This window comes from Uloborus diversus, chromosome 3 (assembly GCF_026930045.1).
Source record: "Uloborus diversus isolate 005 chromosome 3, Udiv.v.3.1, whole genome shotgun sequence".
NCBI classification, from domain to species: Eukaryota; Metazoa; Arthropoda; class Arachnida; order Araneae; family Uloboridae; genus Uloborus; species Uloborus diversus.
In genome coordinates, this window is record NC_072733.1 from 154,320,331 (window position 1) to 154,334,067 (window position 13,737).

Here is a 13,737-nt window from a genome sequence, read left to right on the forward strand (position 1 = left end):
ACAGTAGGATATTTTATTGTTATTTCTGGGATTAGATATCTTACTGTTGCTCTGAGGCGATGATATGTACACATCTGAAAAAATCAAACCATTAAGAATTTTAAAACAGCAAGTATGAAAAAGAATTTTCAAGTACTAAGAGAACTCTGAAGGACCAACACAATAAATACTACATTCTCTCAAATTTTATTCATATAAAAACTAAGTTACTCACAATACAAACACTTAATCAATAACAAGTCTCAAATTAATAGTGTAAAATCAGGTTGAGGAATTTTTTTAGGGACAAAATCAAGCATTTAAGAACATCATCTAAGAACATTTTTAAAATATTAATGCAAGGATGTTAATAATTCAACAAAGCATAATAAACTCAATAATTTTAACACATTAAAAAGTTGAAATTTATGTTAAAAACGCTCGCTTGAGAATCAATATACAAGTTTTTTTTTTTTTTTGTTCAACTTCAAACTTAATGAAAAAAAAAAAAAAACTACAATTGATTGAGTATCAACAGCAGATTCAGCATGCTTAAAATTTGAATCATGATACTGATGAATGTTATAGACAGGTTTTCAAAAATATTTTTATATAGAATTAAAAAAAAAAGTAAAATGTATTTTAAAAAAATAGGACATACATTTTTCCATTGAAGTGGAATGTTAGTCAACACAAAAAAGACATTTCAGCTAAGATAAATAACTCTGAAATCTAAAACAAATATTAAAACTAAAAACATACAATAAATTCCTCTATTGACTAGGGCAGATATTATTAACTCACTTTTCGGGAGTTAATATCCCATCGTTGAATTATATTTACTGTCATTGCAGTTTTCAAAAATTTAAAGCCATAATTGACGTTATTTGATTCTTCAAATTGGCTTGAAAAACAGCACAGTTCATTAAACCATCTTCAGTAAGACATATTTGTGTGCAAAACATACATCTTTTGGAAATATATGTAATCTTACATACATATATTTATATATATATAGTATTTATACACTTTATATATGTTCAGTACTAAGGGGAAGAACTGTACACTTACTTTATTTGAAGAATATTTACAATCGATTTATTATCGCAGACTTATATGTTTAGATTTTTTTGACATTTTTGATAATATTATCTAATTTCTTGTGTCACAACATTTTTTCCAGTATAAAACAATGAACATACCAACAGTAAAGATATGTTTCAAGTGGTTGAAGAAACTAGTATGAACTTTGGTATGAATATTTATAAGCATTTAAAAAAACATTGATCTGAAATGATATCACATTTTGATGAAAACTAATTTTGAAGAGCTTTTGTATGAATATCCAAATTTTCAGCTAAATATATTCAATAGATTTTTTTACGAAGCTAAAATATACCTTATCCTTCTGTTTAGAGGATAAAATACCATTGCTGAATGCATAATTCTATTTTTCTTAAAGATAAGAATTCCCCCCAAACCCCCACAGCACAAAGAGTTAGTAAAAGCTTATATGTTAAATTGAATTAAAAGAAATTGGTCTTGCTCAGTAAACACATCAACTTTTTTTTTTAACTTCACCTACATAGACCTGTAAACTATGTTAAAAATAGTGATGGTCTTTTCGTGAATATCTGTTTTAACAGTCAAAATGCAATTTAATTCAATATTATGGCTGATTTTAGCACTGAATTTACCTCTGACATCAAAAGTAGGGAATCTGACCTGAATTTTTGAGTTTTTTCTACTTAAATTGATTACAGCTACTTTTCAAAATTTTATTTCAAAAACTATTCTTTTTCTAGCATGTATGATGGAGAACCAGAAAGTGTTTTTTCCCCTCCCCAGTACTGTACACATTTCTAAAGTATGACTATAAGTTAGAAAAAGTTTTTCATAGAAACAACTGCACAAGACTGTACAATCTATGGACTCACACAGAAGATCAAATTCATTCGTAATTCTTTCCAGTTATTTGATCAATATGTGGAATATAAGCTCAAAAGCAACTGGTTCATTTTGAGTTGAACCTGATAGTCGTAATATAACAGGGATCAGTCCAGTATCTAATGCATTCATGTATGCAGCTGGCAGAGGCTTACATCTTGCTCCAATGTCATACTCAACCTATGCAAAAAAGAAAAAAAAAAAGAAATAGTTTAAAAATATTTCAATACCTTCAGACAAAAGTAGAACATTTATACATTTTGAGTGAAAAGTTTCAGAGAACACGCATTACAAGTGTATGTTAAAGATGGCAGAAAAAATAAATTTTGTAGTCATTATATCAGACCTGGGCAAAGAAAATAACATAATTCAAAATTTGTGAAAAACCTACTAGCTATTGATTTAAAAACTAAATTTAATGCTCTTTCTTGCCATAAACTCCTACAAAGGCAGCTTACACAACTGGTGCATGGTGGTGTAAAAATGATATTATCAATAATGATGCATCATTAAATTTTCAATTTAGAAGAAATATTTTCGCACTTCAAGTATGGTTACTAATTTAGACAACAAAAACTAACCAGCAACAAATATTTGTTTTTGCACATATCGTCACCTCAAAGCAACAGTAAGATATCTCAGTGTTATTTCTGGGATTAGATATCTTACTGTTGCTCTGAGGCGACGATATTATAATATTTGAGACTAAATCACTTAAAACTACTATTACATAAAACTTTGATTTTTTTTCCAATGCTGTTTTTTTTTTTTTTTGAGTTGTATCACTTTCCTTGCTGGGATGCAATATTGTTATCTAAATTACTAATGAATTAAGATCTCATCTGAAAAAGGAAAAAAAAAATAATGCATATAAACTCTTTGTATGATTATTTACTGTAATGAACATCCATCATATATATTATTTCTGAAAGGTTTTTTTTTGTGACAATGCCACAATTAACTTATTACTAAATCAAACTTCATAAGTAAGGCATCATTAAAACAATGCTTTATTTCACCACTTTCAGCGAAAAATGCGGAGACAATGCCCAATTTTGTTGGGTTTTTTTTTCAAAAAACCCTGATTTATTCTGTTTTTAATCATGCACTGCATCCTAATATGTACATTATGTATACAAGGCAACTCAATTTTAAATGATTTTATTATTCATGGGAAAAAAAGAGCAATCAGTTAGTTTTAAACATAAATAACTTGATAAAAATATGTACATATATAAACAATGGCGGAGCGGATAACCCACTGGTAAAAAACAAAGTTCATTTTGATTTAACACACAATTTTGACAAATAATAATAAAAAAAAGTGACGTTGTAATTTTTAAGCTATAATCAAAATTAATCTGAAAAATTAGGATCTTTTCTGGACATTCTGATTTTTGTACATTAAATTCTCATGGTGAATACACAAATCCATGGATGTTGGACTAGGGTGGTCACAAAAAATCAATTTTCGAATTTCTTCCGAGGCACACCTCTAAAATGTGCCAATGGATTAGAAAACATGATTTGCAAAGTTTCAGATTAATCTGATAATATTAACAGGTGCCGCAAAGAGGCTAAAAGTACGAAAATCAGTGATTTTTGGCAAAAAATACTAGTTTTTACTCTTTAAAATGAAAACGTTTTATCCTAGTAACTTCGTTCTGGTCTCAGCTTAGAGGAAATTATATTCTCATTATGAGATATCTTATCCATTTTTTAAAACAAAATTTACAAAATAGTACTTGGCACTTTTCAGGTTAGGTCATGGAAGATATCATCAATAAGGAATTTTCATGCAAAGACCTAAAAGCATTACAATATTCAATTCATTTATTTGCTCTTTGTTGATTTTAATTTATCTATTAAAAAGGCTTCACTTGGAGGCATTTTAAAAATTAAATTTAACAAATTCCTGATTTTTACTAATAATAAAGCTGAAAGTCTGGATTTCTGTGACCCGCATAGCTCTTAGACTGTTCAGCCGATTTTCATGCAATTTGGCACAAAATTAGTTTGTAGCACGGGGGTATGCAATTAGAAGCGATTTTTCGAAAATTCGATTTTGTTCTTTTTCTATTCCAATTTTAAGAACATTTTATGGAGCAAATTATCATAACATGGACGAGCAAAATACCATAACGTAGGTGAGCAAATTGACATAGCATATTGGCGAGAAATTCATCATCCATTATTTGTAAATATACAAGCAAACCAAATGATCTTTTAATTTTCTACCACGGGCAAAGCTGTGCGGGTACTGCTTGTTTGAAATAAAGGAAATAAGCAATTCAGAAGAGAAAGCAAAGAGTTAAAATTACATAAAAGAAAAAAATAATCTAATGCATTTTCTTACTTACTGTTAAATTATACATGATTATGTTTATTACTTTTCACTAACAAGTTAAAGTGGTAATGGCTTTGATATAATAGATTTTGATGAATCTGGAAAAATGTGCCTGCATTCAGACATAACTTGTAATAGAAACTGTCGTTAGTTACAAATTGGTTTTACATTTCTTTCAGCTGAGCATTGACAACCCTTAAACTGTTTACTATCTTTTTAGCTTTAATACAATATTGTGGTTTTCACACTATTCATCAAGATCAGTATTTAAAAACTTTATATCAATTTCAAATCTCTTAAAAAATTAAATCTCTAAGCTGTACTTTTGTATCCCTATCATCACAATCATCTTCATTATCTCCTGCTTCGGATTTTAATTTTTGCAGCATTCTTTGTTTTGATCTTTTTTTCCCCTAAAGTATCATCAAAAAAGGAAAATGCAACCTTCTCTGAGGGACCAGAGATAGTCAATTATTTTAGGTAGTTTTGTGCCTACAGCATCTTCAAAAATACTCTTGTATTGAACCAAAGATTTTATGAACTGTAGATCTTGGTTGGGGACCAAAGCTGGACTGCAGACAACAAACCATACTTTTTTGTAAATATTGATGATAAACAACCAAATATCTTCCAGTACATTTTATCTCTAAATCAATTAAGGACAGCTGATCCCCAAAAATATATATTTTTAAAGAGTATATGAGGCAGTGAGAAGCAAAGGGATATAATTGACAAAATTGAAATTTTATGATAATCATCATAAATAATAGGGGATCCTCTCCTCTGCTTAGGAGCAGAGGATACTAGTAGCCCTGGTAGGGGGTTACATACCATGATTTAGAAAAAAAGTCCAATGAAAGCCTATCTAGGATCTGAACTTTAAACACGGTTTTATAAGGAACTATTAACAAGTCCACTTACATCCCTTTGCGTCTCACTACCTCATATGGCCTTGGCCATCCATCTGCTATGATGAATAGCCTCAGGTACTCAAAAAGTAACTTTTTTTGGAGAAATACTCCCTAAATAAGTGAAGTAAAGTTGAATGACTTCCTTGTAGTCATCCCTAGGCTGGAACGGTTTTTACTTCAAAAAAGAAAGCTTGAAATTTCACATGGATTGCTTATTTTGTTTTTAATCTTTCAAACGTGCTTTGAATGGCTTCTTATCAATAGCATTCATTCTGAAATTCTTGAAAAATATCTGGTTAAGGACTAGTGGACCTACCTGTTTTGCAAATAAAAACTCCTTTTAAATCAACTTCTAAGATGTGGTAAAGACATGCTAAATACAAAAACTTTTTATGGAACAACTGTACTCAAAAAATGCAGGTTTGCACTGCTGAAAGGAGCCATAACATGACTGTCATTTTAACGAAAGCCGTAACAAGTCCCTGTCTAAGAACAAAGACCACTTTCCTGGGAATCGTAGTTTTTCCTTTCTCTAGGGGGTCAGAAGCCCTTACATGCCTCGGGGCTGAAAATTTCTTTCATTGAAACAGATATTTCGTTGTATCGGTATTCCTTGTAACATGATTTCACTGTATATATTTCTGATAATATTGCTGTTTTTTCTCTGATAATTTAACATTGAAGGATTGTTACAACCATTAACTAAATACTATTAATAAATACAATTTATATTATAATGATTCATTCTTTTTAAGCGATTTTGAGGATATTAGCTACAACTTGACTTGAAAAATCCTGAATAATGTTCAATCAACTGTTACAAGAATTTAGATGAAATTAGACTTAAAGAAAATAAAATTCCATGTAAACCGAGATCAGAACGAAGTTTCTAAAATGAATAGTTTTGGTTTTACAGATGAAAAACTACGATTTTTTGTTAAAAATTAATTTTTTTTCGTAACTTTAGCCTCTTTGCAGCACATGCTAATATAATTGAGATGACTTGAAACGTTGCAAATCATTTTAAAGTCTATTGGCACATTTTAGGGGGGTGTCACAAAAGATTAGTTGAAAAAAAAGTTTTTCCGCATGTACCGTGTGATTATCCTAATGTTGGACACAGTAGTCAAACAGCAATTTCACCTACACTAGTATGGAGAGTTAGTGCCAATGGGGACTGCTTTTTCTTTGCCTATAAGGTTATTTAATTCCTGTAGCACTTACTGTGTGAAAAGAAAATTCAAGCTAAGTAAAGCCTACAGGTAACGAAGCAGTCTCTGTAGATGAATCCTGCTGTAAATTATTGTTTAATACCTGCTGTAAATTATCAGGGGTCAATCTAGGATTTTTTGTCAGGGTCCTGTTTTAGGAATTTTGTGAAAAATAATTTGGAATTTTGTGAAAACTAAAATGGAATTTTGTGAAAAAAAAAAAAGATCATAAGATCACTATAACCTAAATAACTCTTAGTTATAGTTTTAAAAAGATGAGAATTCAATTAAAAATCATTTTTAGTTCATTTATTTGAACAGTTTAAGTTTAAGAATTCAATTGCACGCCGTGCGTTTTTTCTACTACTTGAACTTGTTGTTTGCATAGTGTTGCCAAACTGGAGGTTTCGAAACCGCCAAGAAACATGATCATTCCGACTAGTGAAGTAAAAAAAAAAAAAAAAAGTCGAAAATCAACTTAAAGTCATATTTTTTATTTTTTAGTAAATTTGAGAGCAAAAATAAAAGCTTTAAACAAAATTAAGATTGCATTCCTAGCTCCACGTTCCAACGTGGCGAGCAAAATAAAACACACCATGCAACAAGGCATCCGCCAACAACTTCCATTTCGTTGCCACACTGCTCGCAGTTCAAAACGAAAACCACCAATAAGCACGCTGCGCACTTGAAATTCCTTCAATCACGGAGAGGCGCACGTCACACGTCATCCTCCCTCCGATACAATCGGATCCGATCAATCCGATCCGATCAGCGTACGTGCGCGCGACTCATTCCGCTCGGAGTGCCTAGTTGATCTGAGGTAGAAACAACTTTCAGTGACTGCTTTGTGAAATAGATTTTGTGAAAGGTCCGGTTTTGTTACGGATTTTTGTGAAAGGTCCGTTCATAGGGGTCCGAAGTTTGTGAAGGGTCCGTTTTTAGGGTTTGGAATTTTGTGAAGGGTCCGTAAACGGGCCGAATTTCTGTCTAGATTGACCCCTGATTATGGTTTAATACTTTGATGTTGAGGGGGGAAAAAAGCTCAGAACGTTTTCAGCAGCGTATAATCTGCATCCCATTAATTTAACACTTTTTTGACAGATAATATGCAGAAAATAACAGTAGCTAATTTTGCAGAGCAAAAAATTTTTTTCCTGTTTTTTTAAATATTCCCTGTTATTTCTTCGATTTTACTCAAAACAATGAAATTCCCCCGACTTTATTCCCGATTCCGTCACCACCGGAGCTCACACAGAAAAAATGATGGCAATGTAGTGAAGTAGAGAAACCATAAGGTAAGGCACTTACAAAAGGGCACTTACAAAATTCACAAAGGCACTTTGAAAATCAAGGTGAGAAACCTAATGTGCATTATACTGTTCCCAAAGCACTTTTCTGTTATGTAAGCTAATTTTCATACAAGTCAACCCCCTACTTTCAGAGAAAATCATTGGAAAGAAATCAAAAATCAGCATAATAGTTAATGTCCTACTTTCCAGGAGCACTTAGTTACTTTAATGAAAGCAAGCATCTTAAAAATACAAAAAATGAAACATAATTAGCATGTTTACAATCAAAACTATTTAACAAGTTTTATACATACTTTGTCTCTTTCTGTATCTAAAGTAACTCTTAAACCAATTTTTGTCAGTTCACCTTCAGCTAGTTTGTCAAGAAAAGGTGTTAGTGCCATACAACATGACTGAGCAATGGTTTCAGCCAATCTGCAGGGATCAACTAATTCATTTCTGTAAACAGAAACAAGACAAAATATTGCAAAATTTCTGATAACAAAGTTATATTTAACAAAATATTTAGCATAAATCAAAAATGAATCTACTTTTAACGCATGGCAAAATAGACATGAAAAGAATCACTCGTCACTCAGTGATTAAAGGTCTCACTTTGGGGACTGCATAACATACTCACCCGGCCACTTTTTAAAAAAATTGAATACTGGCTACAAAATTGATTTTTTTCTAAACAAGTCCTTTTCATTTTGTTGCACTTATTTTGTGATATAAAAACGATCCCAAGTTCTGACACATCGCTGAACGAGGTGAAAATCATACATGGGCTGTTTCACCCTCACGTGCGAGATAAAAAAGATGCTTTAATTTCATTAACATTTTGTCATATCTCTTAATATTTTAATTAAACAGGGGTAAGCAAATTTTTAAATCTTTACATTTAATACAAAGATACTCCAGCCACAGTTATATTTTATTAAACAATTTTGTTACTTAAAATTTAATTTATTTGCATGTGTGACGTGCAGGACATCCTAAGTCAACCTCTTGTAACTTGCTAATGAATTAGATAATAATTTTGTTCAATTAACATATTAATGTCAAAAAAAAAAAAAATAGAGATTTTGAGAGCAAAGATTCCAAAGAAAAGGAAACATATCTCATTTGTTGAGAAACAATAGTTTAAACCACTGAAGATATTATGTATTGGGCCATTCCACGAAAAAGTAGTCACTTTGTCTCGCTTGTGGCAGTTCATATACAGTAGAACCTCTCAATAAGGGACACTATGGGGACCAAACAACTTGTCCCTTAAATAGAGGTGTCCCTTCTTCAGAGATATATGAATTCAAGCATGCTGTGCAAACTCAGTATAATTTCGTAATAAACATAAACTAATAATGTTTAAGATTAAGTATTGAAAATGTTTCTTATATATCGTCGCCTCAGAGCAACAGTAAGACATCTAATCCCAGAAACAACAGTAAGATATCCTACTGTTGTTCTGAGGCGACAATACATACTAAATAAAATGCAGAATTAATCAAACTGGAAAAAAAATTAACAATAAAATTGTATAAAGCATTTGTAGTATCGATGTGTTATAACTGATTTTCATGAATTGAAATTTTGAATTAATGTGTTAAATGGATTTTTTTTTGTTGCCAAGAAATTTACAATGTGAAAAACAGTGTGATCATATTTCAAGTTTTCTATACAAAGCTTGTCATGGGCGGCACACTATCTGTTGGAGCTCAGCCCATTTGAAAAAAAATTGATGAGAGGGAAAAGCATGAATGCAAGCTTTACCAAGAATTTTAGAATATTTATTTGTTTATTTGTAAACAAATGTCAAGACAAACTTTTGCCAGTTGATTTTTGGACAAAAAGGGAACCTTGAGTTCCTATAAATTAGATATTTCTAATGCATTTATAAATTTCTTTTAACTTTTTTATGTGACTGTCCCTTAATGAGAGGTAAATGCATGGGGGTTCCTATTCAAAGGGACTGGGACCGGAAAAGTGTCCTTTATTCAGAAGTACTAGAGTATTTCATTACAAGTAATTATTTAAAAAAGTAATGACAAAATCTTTTGCTTAAGGAGTCACACATTAGTTTGTAATCTAAGCAGTACAATTTTAATAATTACCTTTTTAAATTTTGATTTTTAATTAAATATATGAAGAGTCACACATGGGACAAAATTATCGTTTTCAGAGGAATGGTCCATATACCTTTCAAGTGGTTCTGCAAAAATTGATGGCAGAAGCAATATTAATTCTCAAATGTTCTTTATTCCATCCATTATAAATATTCATATGTATAACGATGCAGTTAGGCCTCATATGTCAACATTCTCAATAAAAAAAGCCCTTCGTAATGTGGCTATGGCTACTTAACTAAAAGCGTCTACTGGTCACTGGTGACTTAATAAAAATTCAAATTTTCAGGTCTAAAGTAGAATGAAAACAACATACTGAAAATTATTCCCAGCTTCATCAACATCAAGGAAAAATACTTCTGTCCAGCGAATTAAAAAGTTTTCTCCAGCATAATCTGTTGAAGTGTGAATTCTTAGATTTGGAACTCCTTCTAAACTTCGACCATCAATGGGACTTCGAACACTAAATATTTTTCAAATATAAGTACATAAAAGAATTGTTTCAGCAGTAAAATACATCAATTTATGCAAAAGCTCACAAAACCTTAATTGAAAACAAAATAACCTATGAATCAAAAGTAATCAGTCGAATATTTTTAGTTTATTTCAGTACAAGACGATTTTAAGAAAGCATTAGCAAATTTTAAATTTTCAAGCAGCTTAACATTGAAGACCTCAAAGCTGATGCCAAACAAGGTGTTATTATGTAGTAAACCAAACTTCTGAAATTTTCACCTTTTTTGGTAATCTATAGCAACTTATTGTTTATTAATGATGACTTCGTTGAAAAGGTTAATGAATTTAAATGTCTTGGCAGGATTATTGATAACAAAAATAAGCTAAGAGCAGAAATTAACAGCAGAATTAAAATGGCTAATAAAGGCTTCTTTGGAAGAGCTTGAGATCTAACCGTATTAGCCGGAAAACAAAATGTAACATCCTTCTACAATACGGTGGAGAAAAAAATAATTTTACAGGGTTAAAAAACTTTTTTCTCTTTGAATTTTTTTGTCAGTGGAACCCAAATAAGCAAGCATGTACAATAAAGCAAATGTACAACATACGACAAAAATGCAAAAATGAAAAAAAAATATATATATGAAAAATTTGCAGTTATTGTCCTTTACCTGCCCATACATAAGTATTCAACCAAAATTTTCAAACTTGAAGATGGACCCTCACTTGCATTGTACAGTCTTGGAGTTCTGAACATAGTTTGCAATCTCCTTCGAGTACAATAATTTTCCTGAATTACAATCAGTCAAGTTTAGGCAGCTTTGGCTGTACAAGATTGTTTGATACAATTTTTGCTTATACGAGGTGTGGCTAGAAAAAAACCGAACTGATGCTATAAAAGAATTTTATTTTCCATTACTTACAATTTGATGTTATCTCCTTCAATGTACTCTCCTCCTCGGTCTATACACCGCTCCATACGAATTTTCCACTGTTCATAGCAATGCTGCAGATCATTTTTGGTAATTACTTCCGTCGCTTTTTCTTTTACTGCTTCAACACTCTCAAATCTAGTTCCTTTCAAAGGTGACTTGACTTTAGGGAAAAGAAAAAAATCACAGGGGGCCAAATCAGGTGAGTAGGGTGGATGGTCTAAGATGGGAATGTTGTGATTGGCTAAAAACGTCTTCACTGACAACGCATTGTGAGCTGGGGCATTGTCTTGGTGCAGGATCCATGTCTTTTTTTCCCCACAAATCGTTCCGTTTTCTCCGTACTCGCTCACATAGGGTAGTCAGGACGCTAATGTAGTAATGCTGATTCACTGTTTGTCCCTCTGGTACCCAATCAATGTGTACAATCCCTTTGACATCAAAAAAACAATCATCATTGCCTTGAATTTCGATTTTGACATTCATGCTTTTTTTTGTCGTGGAGAATCAGGAGATTTCCAATGCATCGACTGGCGTTTGGTTTCGGGATCGTAAGTAAAAAACCACGATTCATCACAAGTAATAACATTTTGTAAAAATGAGGGATCTCTTTCAATGTTTTCTAGGATGTCAGAACAAATCATTCTTCGGCGTTCCTTCTGTTCAATTGTGAGACACTTTGGAACCATTTTTGCACACACTTTGTTCATGTTGAAACTTTCATGAAGAATCTGCCTAATACTTTCCTTGTCAATTCCTGTCAACTCAGACATTGCTCTGATTGTTAAACGGCGATCTTCTCGAACAAGTTTACCGATTTTTTCAATGTTTGCATCAGTTTTTGCTGACAATGGTCTGCCAGTGCGAGCGTCATCACTTGTGTCTTCGCGGCCATCTTTAAATCGTTTAAACCACTTAAACACTTGTGTTCGCGATAAACAATCATCGCCGTAAACTTGTTGCAACATTACAAACGTTTCACTTGCAGATTTTCCAAGTTTGAAAAGAAATTTGATGTTAACACTCTGTTCTTTCTGTACACTCAACATTTTTCCGACGCACAGACAAAACGTCAACTACTTAGAACAGACGCCACGGGCAGACTGAGTGCAGGAGGCAGATGAAACTCGAGCAGCAGGCGGAGCAAGAGTCACGTGACAGGCCAGGCGACTTTCAGCCTTATTGCATTCGTTTTACTGTTTCACTAGTTCGGTTTTTTTCTAGCCGCACCTGGTATTTCTGGTCCTTACCTTTAATAGTACGTACGTAATTATTTCAAATTGGGTTTATGTTAGATTTTCAAATTTTTTACTGGCTCACCTATTGGTCTAGAAAATTCATGGGGACTAGTAGCTGAACCATTACTAAAACTTTATGTATTTTGTCAAATGCGCAAGATTTAGCGCATACGTTTCATTTAATGAAAACTTATCTATATCTTATGGTGCGAAAATAGTATGAACCAATCCTATCTTAAGGGTCAATCCAAGGAAAAGAGACGCTTCATGTTTCAAGGATGACAGCTATATCTCACAGAGAAATAGTTGATCAAAGAAATCAAAAACTTTTTTTTTTGTTTACGAAGTTACATGTACATATGATTTCCATCCATTAAAAAAATTCTTTTAATCAGTATTTATGTAACCAAATACAGCTGTCCGAGGTGTAACATAAATGTCTTATTCACTATAGAATGATCCTAAACTTAAGTATGAATATTTAAAATTAATCATTCGGTAACAATTTTGTCTTACAATTTGTCACACATTAATTTTATCACATTTTCTGAATAACAAAATGTGATGTGACACAGCTTGAAGCTGTGTCACATCACATTTTGTTCCTACTCACTGTGAGTAGGAACAAAATTCTGGATTACGCCAATGTTTCCGTTCGGGAACAATGAAGTTTGTTCGCTTATAGGATCTACATTTTTGTTGTAAATTATTATCTGTCATGTTTGGTCATCAAAAAGATCCCTATTTATTGTTACTCTAGAATATCAAAACAGTTAAGCATTTTTAAAAAAAATTAAAAAAAATTTTATGTGTCTCCCTGAAAATCGGTAAAAAAGCATTTTTGTTGAAAGCAGTAATTGCAGAATAGAGTTAGTTTTTCTTTCAAAAATTCAGGTTTATTTTTGGCAATAAATAGAAAAAAAATTAAGTCCTTACCAGTGAATCTTTATTTTTTTACAATTTTTTAAAGTTAATGTTCACATTTGGGAACATTAGCACTTAAAAGGTAATGATATTAATGTAACATTTTAATAATTGATGATTTTATGATAGCTCATTTTAAAGACAATTACATGCACATTAATTAAATATGTTTATGTAACTTGAACAGTTGTTGAGAATTTTTTTTCATAAAATGTTAAGTTCAAAAATTTTAAAAATAGTATTTTTTAAACTTTTTGAAAAAAGTACATTATTTTTATTGTACTTTAATGAAAACAGAGAATTTTAGAGTAGGACCATGAAAGAATTATCAGTTACAGCAAATATTGTAGGACACATTACCTGCAATTTCCGCTAAAACA

General features: G+C 31.6%; 1 protein-coding gene across 1 annotated transcript in view; it reads right to left on the reverse strand.

The window, feature by feature from the left end:
- Positions 1–516: 516 nt before the first annotated feature.
- Positions 517–13,737, reverse strand: part of LOC129219001 (zinc finger FYVE domain-containing protein 9-like) — a 99,550-nt gene continuing 86,329 nt past the window's right edge. Inside the window, exons 16-18 of the mRNA XM_054853320.1 lie at positions 10,124–10,270; positions 7,999–8,143; positions 517–2,106 (exon numbers count right to left, since the gene is read on the reverse strand). Of these exons, the coding sequence (XP_054709295.1) occupies positions 1,951–2,106; positions 7,999–8,143; positions 10,124–10,270 (448 nt within the window). The 3' untranslated portion in view covers positions 517–1,950. The remainder of the gene's footprint in view (positions 2,107–7,998; positions 8,144–10,123; positions 10,271–13,737) is intronic.